This window comes from Lithobates pipiens, unplaced genomic scaffold, assembly GCF_037356315.1.
Source record: "Lithobates pipiens isolate NorthernLeopardFrog02 unplaced genomic scaffold, aLitPip1_a1.2 Scaffold_18, whole genome shotgun sequence".
NCBI classification, from domain to species: domain Eukaryota; kingdom Metazoa; phylum Chordata; class Amphibia; order Anura; family Ranidae; genus Lithobates; species Lithobates pipiens.
In genome coordinates, this window is record NW_027507758.1 from 270,037,983 (window position 1) to 270,054,668 (window position 16,686).

At 44.6% G+C, this 16,686-nt stretch overlaps 1 protein-coding gene across 1 annotated transcript in view; it reads left to right on the forward strand.

Annotated features, from left to right (window-relative positions):
- Positions 1–12,468, forward strand: part of HDDC2 (HD domain containing 2) — a 46,008-nt gene extending 33,540 nt beyond the window's left edge. The window contains exons 5-6 of the mRNA XM_077486946.1: positions 6,282–6,420; positions 12,328–12,468. Coding sequence (XP_077343072.1) covers positions 6,282–6,420; positions 12,328–12,425 — 237 coding nt within the window. The 3' untranslated portion in view covers positions 12,426–12,468. The remainder of the gene's footprint in view (positions 1–6,281; positions 6,421–12,327) is intronic.
- The last annotated feature ends 4,218 nt before the right edge of the window (positions 12,469–16,686 follow it).

Here is a 16,686-nt window from a genome sequence, read left to right on the forward strand (position 1 = left end):
ATTCTGCCAGTACTGCATTAAAATCTTATGCAGTGTAATCAGCCCTGCTCATTTCACATCTACTGATCTTCTCCCCTTATGTGATGGAGGTGAGGAAAGGGGGTTGGGTGTTCCTAACACAATTCCTGTCCAGGGTGACAACTCTGCTCCTCCAAAAAAAAAAAAAAAAAAGATAAAAAGTTTGCGTTTTCAGCCTTTTACCAGAAGCGTATTGATGACTAAATATTCAGGTGCAAATTAAATAAAATCTGCAACCACATCTAAGGACTGGTAAGTTGTAATATATTAAATATTTGTTGTTAGGTGTGATGCACGATAGCAGGGGTCTCCAGACTTTCGAAATAAAAGGTTTATTATCCTCCAGACTTCAGAGGGGCTGCACTGTAGCCAGTAGAAGTAGAAAATGTCCTGGCTTTGGTAACAATGCCCCATCCTAGGTGTTACTGAGAGGAGTAGTGCCTCATTGTTGGTGACAGTGGGAGCAATAGTGTCCCATCATTGGTGACAGTGGCAAGAATAGTGCCCATCATAGGCATCAGAGGGGAATACTGCCCCCATCAGTGGTGTCAGTGGGAGGAGTAGTGTCTCATCATTGATGTCAGTGGCAGAAAGTGTCCCACTGTTTGTGTCAATGGCAGGAATTATGCACCATTGTTACAGTGCTTGTAAAGCCTTGTGTGTGTGTTTTTTTTTTTTTTTTTTTTTTTTTTTTTTTTTTTTTTTTTTATAACATACCTGTCATACTGCACAGAGCAGCCTTGATCCTCCTCTTCTGGGGTCTCACTGACACTGCTGGCTCCACCTCCCTGCCGAGTGCCATGGGGGCACTCGTGCTTGCTCCAGAGCCCTGCACTGGGTGTTCGTAAGACACAGAGTGGGGCCCCGCACCCCGTTCCCTCGTCACTGGCTGTAAATTACAGCCAATGGCTCCTGTTACTGTATCTGAGCTAATGGGGATCTAGAGACTTGGGAGAGCCTTGGCTCGCATGCACATCACTGGATTGAGATCTAAGTTATGTATTTAGGGTATCTCTTGGGAAATCTGCATGCAAAAGGTTTTTTACTTTATTTCCTTTACAAACACTTCAATGTCAGTGGGAGGAATAGTGCCCCAAAACAAGCAGTTTGGAGACCACTGCAATATAGAAAATAAATCATGATTAGTTTATCTTGTGAATCCCTTGGCACTCTTATGGCATGGGGCACATTTGGAATTGCCGTCTTGGCTCTATTTTGTACTAGTCACTCAGAGCTAAAACACACACTTTATCGGCAGTAAATAATCAATATGAATCCTTGAGAAAAACTGTTTACCTCTGAGGCTCCGATATATTTCAGTACAGATTTCTTATCGTACATCATGGGACACGGAGCCATATTGGTTACTATGTGAGTCAAGACAGATGGGTGCTTCAATATCTCTAGGTTACAAACTAAAGTTCAGAGTTTCCGTCTCCTCGTTTTCTCAGGTTCCTAGAAATCCAGTGAAAAAGAAGTCACTCTTTCTAGCTTTGGATCATCTCTTGTCTCAAAGAGTGATATCGGTGGTCCCCTTGGAAGACCAAGGATTAGGGTTTTATCAAAATCTTTTCACTGTTCCAAAACCAAACTGGGATTTTGGACCCATTTGAAATCTCAAAGATCTAAACCGTTTTTTGAATATCCGTTCTTTTTACATGGAGTCAATCCGATCAGTAGTCTTCATCCTACAAGGGGGAGAATTTCTGGCGTCAATCACCATCAAAGATGCTTATCTCCATGTGCCTATTTTCCCCGATTTAGCCAGAATTTTCCAAGCTTCAAAGTAGAAAATCTTCATTTTCAGTTTGTAGCTCTGACATTTGGTCTAGCTACTGCACCTCAAGTGTTTACAAATGTCCTGGCTCCTTCTTTAGCCAGGCTAAGGGCTCAAGGTAAAACGATACTAGCCTACTTAGACAATCTACTCTTGATAGATTGGCCGGTAGCCCACTTAAACCAAAGTTTGGTCACTGCAGTCGGCTACCTGGGATGCCTAAGTTGGATTCTCAACCTAGAGAAATCCTCCTTAAAACCTTCAAGGAGTTTGTAGTACTTGGGGCTGATCGTAGATGCAGTTCAGAAGAAGGTGTTTTTGCCCCAGGAAAGGGTCAGTTCCATAAAGGAACTGATTCAATTGGTCAAAACAAAGAAGAATCCTCCTATTTGACTTTGCATGAAGTTATTGGGGAAGATGATGGCTTCTTTCGAGACCGTTCCTTATGCGCAGTTTCATTCAAGACTGCTGCAAAACAGTATCCTGTCAACTTAGAACAAGAAGGTCCAAGCTCTGGACCTCCCAATGCGTTTATCCCCTGAAGTGTGTCAGAGCCTCAATTGGGCTGGAAGGTGGTAACAGATGCCAACCTTTTGGACTGGGGAGCAGTCCTGGAAGAAGCGTCTGTCCAAGGGAAATGGTCCAAATCAGAGATGACCTTTCCCATCAGTATTCTAGAGATTTGGGCAGTAGTACGCCTGGCCCTAGAGGCCTGGCGCTCAGACTACAGAATTATCTTGTCTGGGTCTAATCCAACAATGCCACAGCAGTGGCCTATATCAATCACCAAGGGGGCATGAGAAGTTTTGTGGCCCAGAGAGAGGTGAATCATATTCTTTCTCGGGTAGAAAACATTCCTTGCTTATCAGCAATTTTCATTCCAGGGATAGAGAATTGGCAAGCGAACTACTTGAATCACCAACAATTGTTCATGGGAGACACCCAGTCATCTTTCTGTTATGTAAAAAATGGGGAGCCCCAGGCATGGATCTGTTTGCATCCAGGTTCAACAGCAAGATCATCAGCTTTGTGTCGAGGACAAGGGATCCGATGGCATTCAGAACAGATGTCTGTTTTTTCCATGGGATCAGTTGTCAGTGATCTATACGTTCCCTCCTGTTCCGCTGCTTCCGCGCCTTCTTCGCTGGATCAAGCAAGAATGAAAGGAGGTAACTCTTGTGGTCCAGGAGATCTTGGTTTGCCAAGTTTGTAAATATGTCGGTAGGGGACCCTTGGACCCTACCACTGTGGCCAGACCCCTCGCAAGGTCCCATGTTCCATCCTACCTTACAAATGCTAAATTTAACAGTTTGGAAATTGAGGCCCACATTCTCAAAGACTGTGGGCTGTCAGCTTCAGTCATTTTTACTTTGGTTGATGCTAGAAAGCTGGCCTCCAGAGTCATATACTATAGTCTGGAAGGCATATGTCTTCTGGTGTGAATCCAGGGGTTGGCACCACAGGAAATATGTCATAGGTAGGATCCTTGAAATCCCACAGATGGGATTAGAAATGAAGCTGGCCTTGAGTTCTGTGAAGGGCCTGGTGTCGGCATTATCTGTATTTTTTTATTTTTTTCAACTACCACTTGTTTCACGCTCTCTGGTTTTTATTCAAAGGGTAACATGGATTAATTCTCCAGTTGGATCACCCCTGAACCCTCTGGACTTGAATTTAGTCCTGTTGGTATTACAGAAACAGCTTTTTGAGCTAATGCAAGATAATCTCTTGGTCCTCTTGACGAGGAAAATAATTGTCTTGGTTACCATATCTTCTGCTAGAAAAGTATCAGTTGGCTGCTCCCCTTTTTACAAAAAAAAAGAGCCAGATATGATTTTTCATTAGGATGAGGTTGTATTGTGGCCTCATCTTAATTTCCTACCAAAGGTAGTGTGCGGTTTTCATTTGAACCAGGATATTGTTCTGCCTTCATTTTTTCCAGAACCAAGTTCTGTGAAAGGAAAGTCGCTACATTATCTTGTTGATGTGGTGAGAGCTGTCAAGGTCTATGTGAAAGTGACCGCTTAGATCAATAAAACACATGTTTTGTTTGTGTTGCCAGATGGTCCTAAAAGAGGACAGGCAGCATCAAAATCTACTATGTTTAAATGGATTTGTCAAGTGATTGTTCAAGCTTATGGTTTAAAGAGGGAAAAATTGTTCCTTTTTAATGTTAAAGCGCACTCCACCAGGGCTGTTAGTGCTTCTTGGGCAGTGCATCACCAAGCCACTATGGCTCAGATATGCAAGGCCACAACTTGGTCTTCAGTCCATACATTTACCAGATTCTATCGGGTAGATGTAAAGGTCATGAGGATATCGCCTTTGGGCGCAGTGTACTGCAGGCTGCAGTATGAGTCCTCTGGTCTCTTAGTGCCCTACATTGTTGTGTCTCCCTTTAGTTGGCATTGCTATGGGACATCCCACATAGCAACTACTATGGCTCTGTGTCCCGTGATGTACGATAAGAAAATAGGATTTTTATAACGGCTTACCTGTAAAATCCTTTTCTTTGAAGTACATCACGGGACACAAAGCTCCCTCCCTTCTTTGGTATACACGTGTATTGCTTTGCTACAAAACTGAGGAACTCCCAGCAGGGATGGGTTATATAGGGAGTGCACTTTTTGTCTTAGGATGTGCCGGTGTCCATCCCCAGAAGGTGCCCTATAACCCACATAGTAAGTACTATGGACCTGTGTCCCGTGATGTACTTCAAAAAAAGGATTTTACAGGTAAGCTGTTATAAATATCCTATTTTCACAGGGAAGCCTCTGGAAAGCGATCATTGTTTCTGGCATTATCCACAACATATATGTAAGATGTCTGCATCGCCTATATGATGATTTTCAACGATTGATGTACAAGCCATATAACTGGTAAAATTGTCCCTTTCAGGCTAAGAAAGGTTTGTTTATTGGAGAGTATTGCAGATCACAGGACAACATCTTGTTCTGGGGATCCTTTTGAAAGTGGCATTTGAATGGCGCAGTGACTCAGGCTTTGAAGTTTTAGTCCCATTTGATGTTTAAGGAAATAACTACCAGAACTAGGACTGTCTTACAATTCATTCTAACCTCAAAACAAAATACAGTGTGGTTGGATTTAAAATTAGGCCCAATTTTTCCTTTTTTTTTTTTTTTTTTTCTTTCCATCAAATGGATCCATATTGCTGATGTAAGCTCACACTGTTACACATTTGACCTAGAATAGATTTGAAAACTTTTGTTCTAAAATGTTCAATTGTATGGATTGAAATTTAGCATGGCATTTTTCTTATTGACATATCTGAAATAAAAAATGTATGTCTCATTGCAGCCAGTCATATTAAAACTTTTTTATTCTCAAACTGTGGATGTGATGTGGCAACAATCAGTTGATATTTTAACCACTTCAGCCCTGGAAGGATTTACCCACTTCCTGACCAGGCAATTTTTTGCAATACGTTGTACCCAAATGAAATCGATGTCCTCCCCCCCCCCCCCCCCCCCCCACAAATACAGATTTCTTTTGGTGGTATTTGATCACCTCCTGCGGTTTTTCTTTTCTTGCGCTATAGACAAAAAAAAATTTTGGTACAAAAAAAGGCAATAAGCGTATATTGATTGATTTGCACAAAAGTTATAGCGTCTACAAAATAGGGGATATATTTATGGCATTTGTGTGTGTGTGTGTGTGTGTGTGTGTGTGTGTGTGTGTGTGTGTATATATATATATATATATATATGTGTGTGTGTGTGTGTATATAATATTATTATTATTATTATTTATTTTTAATTTTTTTAAATAGTAATGGTGGTGATCACTGATTATTATTTTTTTGCAGGACTGCAACATTGCGGCAGACAGATCAGACACTTTTGACACTTTTTTCCTAAAAGTAGCCATTGATCACTGTATATATGGCACTGGCAGGGAAGGTGTTAACACTAGGGGGCGATCAAGGGGTTAAGTGTTCCCTAGGGAGGTGTTTCTAACTGTGGGGGGAGGGGACTGACTGGGAGTAGAAAGATCACTGTTCCTGGTCACTAGGAACACTAGATCTCTCTCTACTTCCCTGACAGAACAGGGATCTGTCTGTTTATATTGACAGATCCCGTTCTGGCTCTCTGAGGAGTGATCGCGGGTGATGGTGAACATTGCGGCTATAGCTCCTAAAGTGGCCGACATACACCTACGCGGTTTGCACAGCCATGCCAAAATGCCGCCATGTGACAGTGGGTGGTTAGCAAGCGGTTAAAGGAAACTTATACTGAGAGAATATGGAGACTGCCCTTGATGACCTCTGATTCTGAAAATGCTATTTGTCTGGCTGTCTGATTCAGTACTTTCTATGGTACTGACCAAGAACAAGTATCAGGCACATTCTATTTAGAAAATACAGAATGCATTGAGAGTCTAGCAATTTTGTAGCTAGGTCACTGTTTTTTATAGCTGACATTTAATCTTGTAAGAAAAATTTAAAATGTGTAAATTTTCTACATAGGAATATGAGTTCCAGTCCAGTGCAGAAGCAAGGTTCGTGAAAGAACTTGACCAGTGTGAAATGATCCTACAAGCTCTTGAGTATGAAGAGCTAGAGAAGAGACCAGGGACACTGCAAGACTTCTATGATTCAACATCAGGTATTGGTTTACTTTAATGTGTTACTAAACCCACAACCATAAAATCAGTCTGCATATGCAGTAAAGCATGCTTTCTTTTTCATACATCATGGGAGTCAAGCTAATATTAATTGCCTACTGGGTTATACTCCATCTCCAGGTGAATGGACACTTGTAGACCAAAGGCCTTCAGACAGGAAGTGATCCTCTGTATAACCCCTCCCATACAGGAGGCACTTCAGTTTTTTTTTACCAGTGTCTGCAAGGTGGATGGCATGGTTTGTTGGAGCTCTCTGAGCTCCAGGTCTCTAGTCCCACAAACTGTTCTTAAATGAATCAAGATATTGAACGATCGGATCCATTTGACACAGGCTTTATACGCTTAGATAAATGGCACCCAAGCCTTACAAAGAGGACTCAAGATCCTGCGAGGTTTTGCCTGTAATGCCATTTCCGGGCGCTGGACCCGGCAAAGTGGAATCCTGGACACCACAGCCCTAAGCTATTCCAGCAGGGTGCTATACAGGTCCAAGGAAGTGGACCCTAAACTTGAAAACGGTATCCAGTCCTTGAAGGTCCTCAAGTGACAGGAACCCGCCATGAAGGGTGAAGATTGGGCTCTTTTTTTCTAAGCTGCCCTGCACCTAAACGGGCAGGTGAAATCCCTTTTACGTATTATTGTGGGGTGTCCCAGTGATTATAACAATCAGTCAAGCTATATAGAGGCTGGAAACCTGTGTGTGGTGACCAGACAGGGGAGTTTTGGGCTAGCCGTAGGTATTTGCAAAGTGTACTTTTTTTTTTTTTTTTTTTTTTTTTACCTGTATGGTGGCGGACGACGGTGTGCCATTTCGCTTTGGTTCACCAGGGCACACATGCAGTCGCAAAAGCGACACGAGACTTAGTAGTTTAGCGGCCATGGCGCACGCGGCTTTGCCGCACATGCACAGTTGCCTTTTATCTGGGGGCACAAGGATTTGTGTCATACGCAAATACAGCCACTCCCTTTTGCTGGGACCACGCATGTGTAAGTGCGCACGCACAGAATATTCCAGCGCACACCCAGCTTACTTAACCTGTGTAGGCCAAGCATGTGGTGCTTCCAGAAGGCAGCTGTGGGACACAGAGCAGGCTCTGAACAGACACTTGCAGCTGTTCATTTTTTTTCCTTACCTGGGTCACATGAGTCACCAAGTGTTGCTTGGTTAGCTAAAGGTTACATAGGGGCTTTGCGAGCCCTATTAAATGGTCTCCCTTCTGATGTGGTTTAATACTACACCCAATTACTCTTTTTGTGGCTGGTAAATGTCTACAAAAAAGAGAAGGACTAACACTACAGGGAAGGGCACACCAATGTCGTCAGTATTTCCTGATGAATCTAGTCGTATCACAAGTGTTGTATCCCCTGAAAGACGAGAGACTTACGGACAATCTGAGCTGCTGTGCCTATCTACCTTGGAGTGCGTGCCTACAGTCAACGCTGCTGGTTCACCCTGTATAACTAAGGAAGAACTGTCCTTGACCCTAGCTGGGTTAGCGCACAGGATTGCTGGCATGATTGCATCCATCCCGCAGGGTAGCAGGAAGCGTGACAGATTCCCCTCCCCGGAGCCTCCTAGTCTGGAGCAGGAATAGGTTGAGGATAGTGAAGAGCTTAAAGCTCAGGATTTTGTGGAGAGCCCGGCCGATGAGTCTGCTTCCGCGCGATCTGGACAAGAAGATATCCAGTTGATGTCTGCTTCTCAGTTGCAGAAGCTTTTGATCCTGACTCTGACCGAAATGGTTCATTCTGCCTTTAAGTTGCCTCTTGCAGAGGTGACTGAGCCCCCCTTTGGGATCCCTGAGGCCTCTTTAGGCCACACAGGCTTTCCCCCTACACCACCTGTTGTAACAGGTGGTGTATGCTGATTGGGAACATCCTGACAGGATTTTTGTTCCTCCTATAAAGTGTTCACTTTTATATCCCACGGATGAACAGTTCATTAAAAAATGGAGCATGCCAGCATTAGATGCAGCAGTCTCTTCCTTAATCAAGAACTTAAAGCGGGGTTCCACCCTAAAGTGGAACTTCCGCTGATCGGAACCCTCCCCCCCCCCCCCTCCGGTGTCACAATTGGCACCTTTCAGGGGGGAGGGGGGTGGAGATACCTGTCAAAGACAGGTATTTACACCCACTTACGGGCATAGACTCCCGTGGGAGTCTATGCCTCTTCCTGTCCTGCCTGCTGGGACACACACGGCTCCCAGAGACAGCGCGGACAATTCATATTGCGCTGCGCGACTCGCGCATGCGCAGTAGGGAACCGGGAAGTGAAGCCGATTTGCTTCACTTCCTGATCCCCTCACCTAGAATGGTGGCGGCAGCAGCCGAGAGCCGAGCGATCGATCGGCCTCGGCTGCCAGCATCGCTGGAACCCGGGACAGGTGAGTGTCCATTTATTAAAAGTCAGCAGCTGTAGTATTTATAGCTGCTGGCTTTTAATATTTTTTTTGTAGGTGGAATCCCTCTTTAACTTGTCCAATAGATAACACACAGGGCTTGAAAGACCCTGTTGACAATGATTTGGAGTCATTATTATTATTTCTAGCCTCCATCGATATAAAGACGCATGTTTACACGTACCTGTCTTTCCGCTTCATTAGAGGTTCCTATGTTTTGCAGTTTGTAGCTCTATCCTTTGGGCTGGCAACAGCTCCCCCGGGTGTTCAAAAAGGTCCTAGCACCAGTACTGGGTCTTTTAAGGGCCCAAGGGATCCTAGTGCTTGGGTATCTGGATGACCTCCTGCTTAGAGATAACTCATTACAGGCTCTCGAACAGAGCATAATAGTGCGATATTTATTTGAAAAAGCTTAGGCTGGATCATAAATACCGAAAAGTCAGCCTTGAAACCGGCTCTAAGTCTTAAGTATTTAGGTCTGATCCCTAGAGACAGTTCAAGCAAGAGTATTCTTGCCACCTGTAAGGATCTGTGTCTTAAAGGTTCAGGTGCGTCAGATAAGGGGCACCAGATAACCCTCCATTCGGCTCTCTGCGTCTTCTAGGGAGGATGGTATCCTCCGAGGCAGTGCCCTATGCCCAGTTCCATTCCAGGCCTTTACAACAAGACCTCTCGTTGGCCTGAATCAGAAGAGGAAAATCCCTGGATTATTGAATGTGCTTATCTTCTCGGACACGCTTATGCCTAAATTGGTGGTTTCAGGATCAGAACCTGCGAAAGGGAAACTACTTTCTCCCGGTAACTTGGAGAGTACTGACTACAGATGCCAGGTTCTCTGGCTGCAGAGCGACCCTAGAAGGGCTTGCAGCTCATGGTAAATGGTCAGGAACAGAACAGATCCTGCCCATCAACGTCCTGAAATTACGGGCAGTACGTCTGGCCCTATGGTCCTGAACGGTGGAGCTTCAGGACTGCCCTATCTGGTTTCAGTCCAATAATGCCATTGCAGTGGCCTATATAAACCACCAAGGCGGTACCAGAACTCATTCAGCTCTAAAGGAGGTGCACCACATACTAGCCTGAGCAGAAGGACATGTGCCGCTTATATCAGCAGTCCTTATCTCAGGAATAGAGAACTGGAAGGCAGATCTCAGGTGCCAGCAGATCTGCCCGGGAGAATGGTCCCTACACCCAGGGGTGTTCCAGCAAATTTGCCAGCGTTGGGGATGGCCAGAGGTCGACCAATTGGCATCCAGGTTCAACAAGCTACAGCAATTTGTGTCCCGAAAAAGGGATACTCTGGCAATTGGAGCAGATGCTCTGATAGTTCCATGGAGACAGTACTCCCTGGGTTTATGCTTTCCCTCCGATCCCTTTCTTTCCACCTTTGTTGCGCAGGATGCAGAAAGAGGGGGTTCCAGTCATTCTGGTGGCACCAGCCTGGCCCAGAAGGCCCTGGTTCCTGGAGATCGTGAGACTGACAATAGACGGGCCAGGTAGGCGTCCATGTTGCTCCAATCTACTGTCTCAAGATCTTATATTCCACCCCATTTCACAGTCTCTAAATTTGATGGCATGGCTATTGAAGTCGTGGTGTTAAAGGAACGTAGTAGTGTCTACCCTAATGAATGCTAGAAAAGCTGTCAACTAGGAAAATCTATCATAAGGTCTGGAAGACTTGTATTGCTTGGTGTGAAGCCAGAAAATGGCATCCTCGGAAATAAGTGATTGGGAGAATTCTCTTTTCTACAGTCAGCTGTGGAAATCAAATTGTTCCATCCTTTTTGCTAAAAGTGGTGTTGGCCTTTCATTTAAATCGGGACATTATTTTGCCACCTTTTTTTCCTCTCGGCCTCGCTTGGCAGAAGAGACGACTGCACTCACTGGACATTATCCGGGCAGTCAAGGTTTTTTTTGGTTTAGATCTGCTGAGATCCGAGGATCAGACTCCTTTTTTGATTTACCAAAAGGACCCATGAAGGGGCAGGCAGCTTCCATTGCCAATTGGGTCCATCGATTGATCATTCGGGCCTATAGTCTGAAACGTAAAGCTCCTCTCTTTTAGGGTGAGCGCTCATTCTACCAGGGGTGTAGGAACCTCCTGGGCTCTTTGCCATCGGGTATCTGTGGCTCAGATTTGTAAGGCTGCTACCTGGTCTTCAGTGCATACGTTCACAAACTTTTATCAAGCGGATGTCCGAGCAGCCAAGGATTCGGCTTTTGGATGCAGTGTACTGCGGGCTGCCCTATAAGTTCTGATGGCTATTGTTTGGCAGGGTGTCTCCCTCCCCTTGAGGCTATTGCTCTGGGATGTCCCAGTAGGTAATGAATATTAGCCTGACTGTCCCATGATGTATGAAAAAGAAAATAGGATTTTTACCTGTAAAACCTTTTTTTGTGAGTACTTTATGGGACATAGAGATCCTGCCCCTCATGTTTGAGGATTCAGTGCTTGCTACAGAACTGAAGTGCTTATATAAGGGATCACTTCCTGTCTGAAGACTATTGGTCTACCAGGCTCCATTCACCTGGAGATGGAGTATAACCCAGTAGGGAATGAATATTAGCCCATGTGTCCCATGATGCACTCAAAGAAAAGGATTTTACAGGTAAGTATGACAAAAAAAAATCCTATTTTTTTTTTTTTTTTATTCTCACTGTGGAATCTAAGTGGTTAACTCTCTGCATTGTGTAAAAAGGCTGCTCTGATCATCCCATTCTTCCACTGTCCCCTGATAAAACAGAGCCAGAGTCAGGCTGCACATGCTTCGTTTGGTGTGTATTGCTAGAGGGTTTTTTTTTTTTTGTCTTCGGGGAGTGCAAGTAATCAGCACTGTCCAGACAGAGTCTGGGTCTTGCAGTCCCATAGGGCAGTCGGATAACTCCTTCGAGCTTTAACCAGTGCTTGGCTAAACACTGCTAGAAGTCACAAGACTGGTCTAACTGCTGTTGAAAGGGTATTTAGCAGTTTACATTTACTAAAATAGTTGCATTTCCATGTTCTGTGTACAGTTACCTTGCAGAGTGTACTTTGTTACTGCACACTGGCTTTTGTATCTGCAATCAATTTTGTAATCCTGTATATCAAGACTGTTCCTGTTCACATACCTCTGACACACTGCACAGCCAGACAGTTGACACTCCTTTTTTTTTTTCAGTTTAGCTTTGCAGCTTTCTGTATCTCCTGTCACTCATTGAACAATAAATCGGGACTGTAGTCATGCTTATTCATTGTCCAGAGTGCAGAAGACGCAAAAAGATGTTTAAGTGAAACAAAGGAAATCAGTGTCGCTGTCTTGGATATGCAGTGTGGCAAATGCTTGTGAATTATGTGACTAGCTGAACAGAATTGCAAACCCTTTGGCAGGTAAAATAGTTCACATTTTGCTGTTATGAAGACTTCCTTAATGATCAAATGTATCATATTGGCTGCAGTTCTGTTTGTGTGAAGGAAATTGTTTTCCTAATTGGTTTATTTCTATTTTTCAGGAAAATTTAAACACCCTGGTGTCGTTCAACTAGTTTCAGCAATTTATGAAGAAAGAAACTCTAATATAGCAGCAGAAGCCAGTAGTTCTCAGCCATGAGATAGTAACAAGTTTGCTATAAATAAATTATTTATGGTTTTTATACTGTTGTATGTGTTTTTTTTTTTTTTTCCTCAAATCCTCTTCCAGGGCAAAAGGTAGGATGTTTTTCTATTGTTTTTAAATACAAATACCATATTTATCACCGTATAACGCACACTTCCCCCCCCCTTTAAAATCAGGGGAAAATCGTGGGTGCGTGTTATACATCGATCCCGGCTGTTTGTGAGGGGAAGAGGAGTGAGCGCCGCCGAAAAAGACTGAGCCAAGTGTACTGTGTACTCTGCTCCGCTCGCAGTCCCGCCATGGACCGGTGATGTGTCCATCATAGGAGCCGGGCTAAGGGCCGGGACTGCGAGACGTGCAATAATTTTAAAAATCTCGGCAGCGCAATAGTTTAAAAAAGATAATGCTGCAGTTTTGGGCAAGGGCTGCAGATGGACACTTGGCAAGGGCTGCAGATGGACACTTCAAATGTAAGTTTTTTTTACCTTAAACTTCCCTCCTAAACTTTGGGTGCGTGTTATACGCTGATAAATACAGTATTTGATATTTTAGTACAATTGCATTTGTAGAGCGCAACGAACAGCAAGTAAACAGGGAACATCATCCACCATTATTAGAAAAAACAAAATACCCCTGAACCTCAGTTGCGTTTTCTGCTGGCCACACAGGAGCATCACTAATATGTTACTTGATCCATACTCTTAGACATTCGTGCTAGTTACAGGGGTCTCCTAGTAGGTGCTCTTCATGTGATTCCAGGGACAGTGGACTTGGAAGGGTTGCATATGATATATTTTTCATTTCTAGGCTACATTTTTTTTTTATATATATATATTTTTTTTTATGTATCCTAGTTGTGGGACCTTCCCTCCCCATCACCGCCTTGGTGTTCCCCATTCTCTTCCCCCCCCCCCCCCCCCCCCCCAAAGGAGAAGTAACTGTCCCTGTGGTCAAAGAGGAGCTAATGGAGCCCTCTCTTACTCACATTTGGTCAGTCTACAAGTCCTCCCTTGTGTTGCCTCAGATGGAAAGCTGCCTGCTTCACCGCAGGTCCCCCAGAACAGACAGCCGTATGGTATGGTGGGTATACTCTGGCGCTGGCATCCACAGACAACCGTGTAGGTGGGGGATGGAGCAGTTGGTGGACATGGATCTTCTCAGGAGTGTTGCAGTAGATTTCATCCTTTCAGCAATGTTGCACCATGAGGTCTGATTCTGCCATGACGCCTGCTACGAATCTGGCAGATGACTCCAAGGTAGATTGATTACATTTATTATTTTTTTTTTTTTTTCTTATTCTCCTTCCAACTATACCCATACTGTGGGGAGGCACAATGTGGGGTACCTTTGGGTGTTGGTTGCTACTGTGTTTGTGTGCCTCTTACAAGCACAGTGTTCCTGTGCACCATTGGTGTGGCAAGTTGGAATAGAGTGCCAGCAGCTAAGATTTAATTAAAACCTGCAACCTGTTAACCATTTCTTAAATTTTTGTAACACTTGTTTAGCTGCAAGGCTACTGAGGTCTGCTTACTCCTCAACTAAACACTTTTTTTTTTTTTTTTTTGCATGCAGAAAGGTGAGGTGACGATCTAGTGCGGTCTGCTGGGGATTAGTCAGTTTTCTATGCTTGATTTTGGGCAATAGCCCACCCCTAGGCTGAATTAGAAGCATACATTGAAATGGCCTGTCACAACCATATTGGAACAATGACATGCCTCCATCCCTATATGTATTCCCTGCAACACAAAAAGTCGCTCTACCTGTCTGCGATTTCCCACCTGACTCTTAATACCCTCTGGTAACTGCAAAGACTCCACTCTTCTCTTAAACACTGGACTACATTGCCTAACTGAACTTTAATTCTGCTTTACTAAGAATTTGAAACTACTGTCTATACGTGTTTGTTTTTTGAAAGTGTCACTTATTTTGTATTATGCTGCCCTGAACAAGATCAAACATTTAACTTTCTTACCACCCCCCCAACAACCCTACAAGCCTGGTTTTATCAGCCTCTAATTGATTTTTGAATCTTCTCCCCCCCCCCCCCCATACCTTACCATTATAAATTTTCTTGGGACAGCTGGCAAGGGTTTAGGCTGGTCACTCCTTGCACAAAGTGTCATGCTGGCAACAAGTGTTAGTCAAAGTGCTGTGTACAAATGCCAAAGGCACTGTTAAAAAAAAAAAAAAAAAAAAAAAAAAAAAAAAGTAAGTACAGACATCATTGTTCCACTGCTATTTTGCAGGAAGTTCCTCTTCATTCTCTAACTTTCCTCAGCCTTCCTTCTATTCCCCTCTCCCCACCCTCCAACATGCTCGCACTAATCTTTGTTATAACCTGCTCTCTCCTCAAACTCTCATGTCTTTACCCCCCCAGCCCCCAACCTGTACATATCTCCCTCTCTTCTGCCCACTCAATATTACTCCACTTACCACCTCCTGCTCATTCTAAGCCCACACAATGTCACCACTTCCATTCCACTAGCAGCATCTGCCCTCCTATAAATCCCACTCCCACCTTACCACCCTTGCCCTCCTGTTTCTCCTAATGTCTGGGGATATCGCACCAAACCCCGGCCCTCCAATTCCCAATGCCAAAATTGGCCATCTACCTCCTCCAACGGTAGTTGTAACTTCAACCTTCTCATCCCCCTCAATTCCCCTGATTCCACAAGTCGGCCCCCCTCTTTCATGAGTCCTCTGGAATGCCTGCTCAGTCTTCAACAAACTAGCTTCTGTCAATGACCCTTTCTTCTCCAAATCCATTTGCTATAACTGAAACCTGGCTCCAGGAATTCGACACTACCCCTCCAGCTGCCATGTCTCACAATGGCCTCCTCTAGACTCACTCCACCAGACCCAGTGGACAAAGGAGGTGGTGTCGGACTTCTCCTTTCCCCACAATGCACCTTCCAGGTACTTCCCACACCTCCCTCTCTTTCTCCCTGCTCTTTTGAAAATGCACTGCATTCGTCTTTTCTCTCCAGCTTGTCTAAGGGTCGATGGTCGCAATCATTTATCGCCCTCCTGGACCAGTGTCACGCTTTCTGGGTGACTTCTCTGTATGGCTACCCTACATCATCCTAGGTGACTTCAACATTCCAATCAATGCTAATACTACTGCCACTTCTAAACTACTCAACCTAACCTCCTCTTTTAACCTAACACAATGGACACAAACCACCACTCACTCCAACGGCAACACACTTGACCTTGTATTCTCCCATCGCTGCACTCCCTGCGATCTCTCTAACACACCCTTTCCTCTGTCTGATCACAACCTTATTCATTTCACACTCTCCTTGTCTCCTACATCTCCATGCTGCCAACCCAAAAACCACTACCCACAGAAACCTTTGCAACCTCAACCCTTCCCTTCTTCACTCTGCTACTGATGGCCTTTATGAAAAAATCGCACCGCTGTCCTGCCCAGACCTAACCACTGCCATCTACAACACCACGTTTTCCTCCCTAGACATACTTGCGCCTCTTTCTACACCTAGAACCAGGTCCCATCTGCCACAACCCTGGCAAACGGACACCAGAAGTCTCAAGAGACACAGCCGTGCTCTTGAGCGAGCGTGGCGTAAATCTAAATCCCTGCAAGACCCTCTACAAATCTGCCCTTCTCAAATACAACTCCTGCCTCCACACTGCTAAACAAACCTATTAGAGCACTTTCATCAAAACCCTCTCATCCAAACCTCACCAACTCTTTTCTACCCTTAATTCCTTACTTCACCCCCCAGCCACAAACGTGCTTTCTGCTCAGAGTGCCAACCATTTCAATAGCAAAATCGACACAATTTGCAAGGAGATATCCAGCATTCAAATTCCTTCCCTACACAACACATCAGGTCCAACACCACACTCAATACTCTTCTTCTTTTGCCCAATTACCACAGATGAAGTTGATAAACTCTTCTTCATGGCCCACCTCACTACATGTCCCCTGGACCCTGTCCCCTCTCAATTACTGCGACCAACTTCCCACTCTATCCTAAACTACCTAACCCACATCTTCCACCTCTCCCTCTTTTAGAACTCTCTGCTGCCTTTGACACAGTTGATCACCTCCTACCTATCTAAGCAGACTGTCGGTGTCGCTTTCAACTCAATCTCCTCCACTCCCCTTCCTCGTTCTGTTGGGGTACCCCAAGGCTCTATCTTTGGGCCTCTCCTATTCTCACTCCACCTCCTCCCTGGGCCAGCTGATAACCTCCCATGGCTTCCAATACCACCTCTATGCCAACGA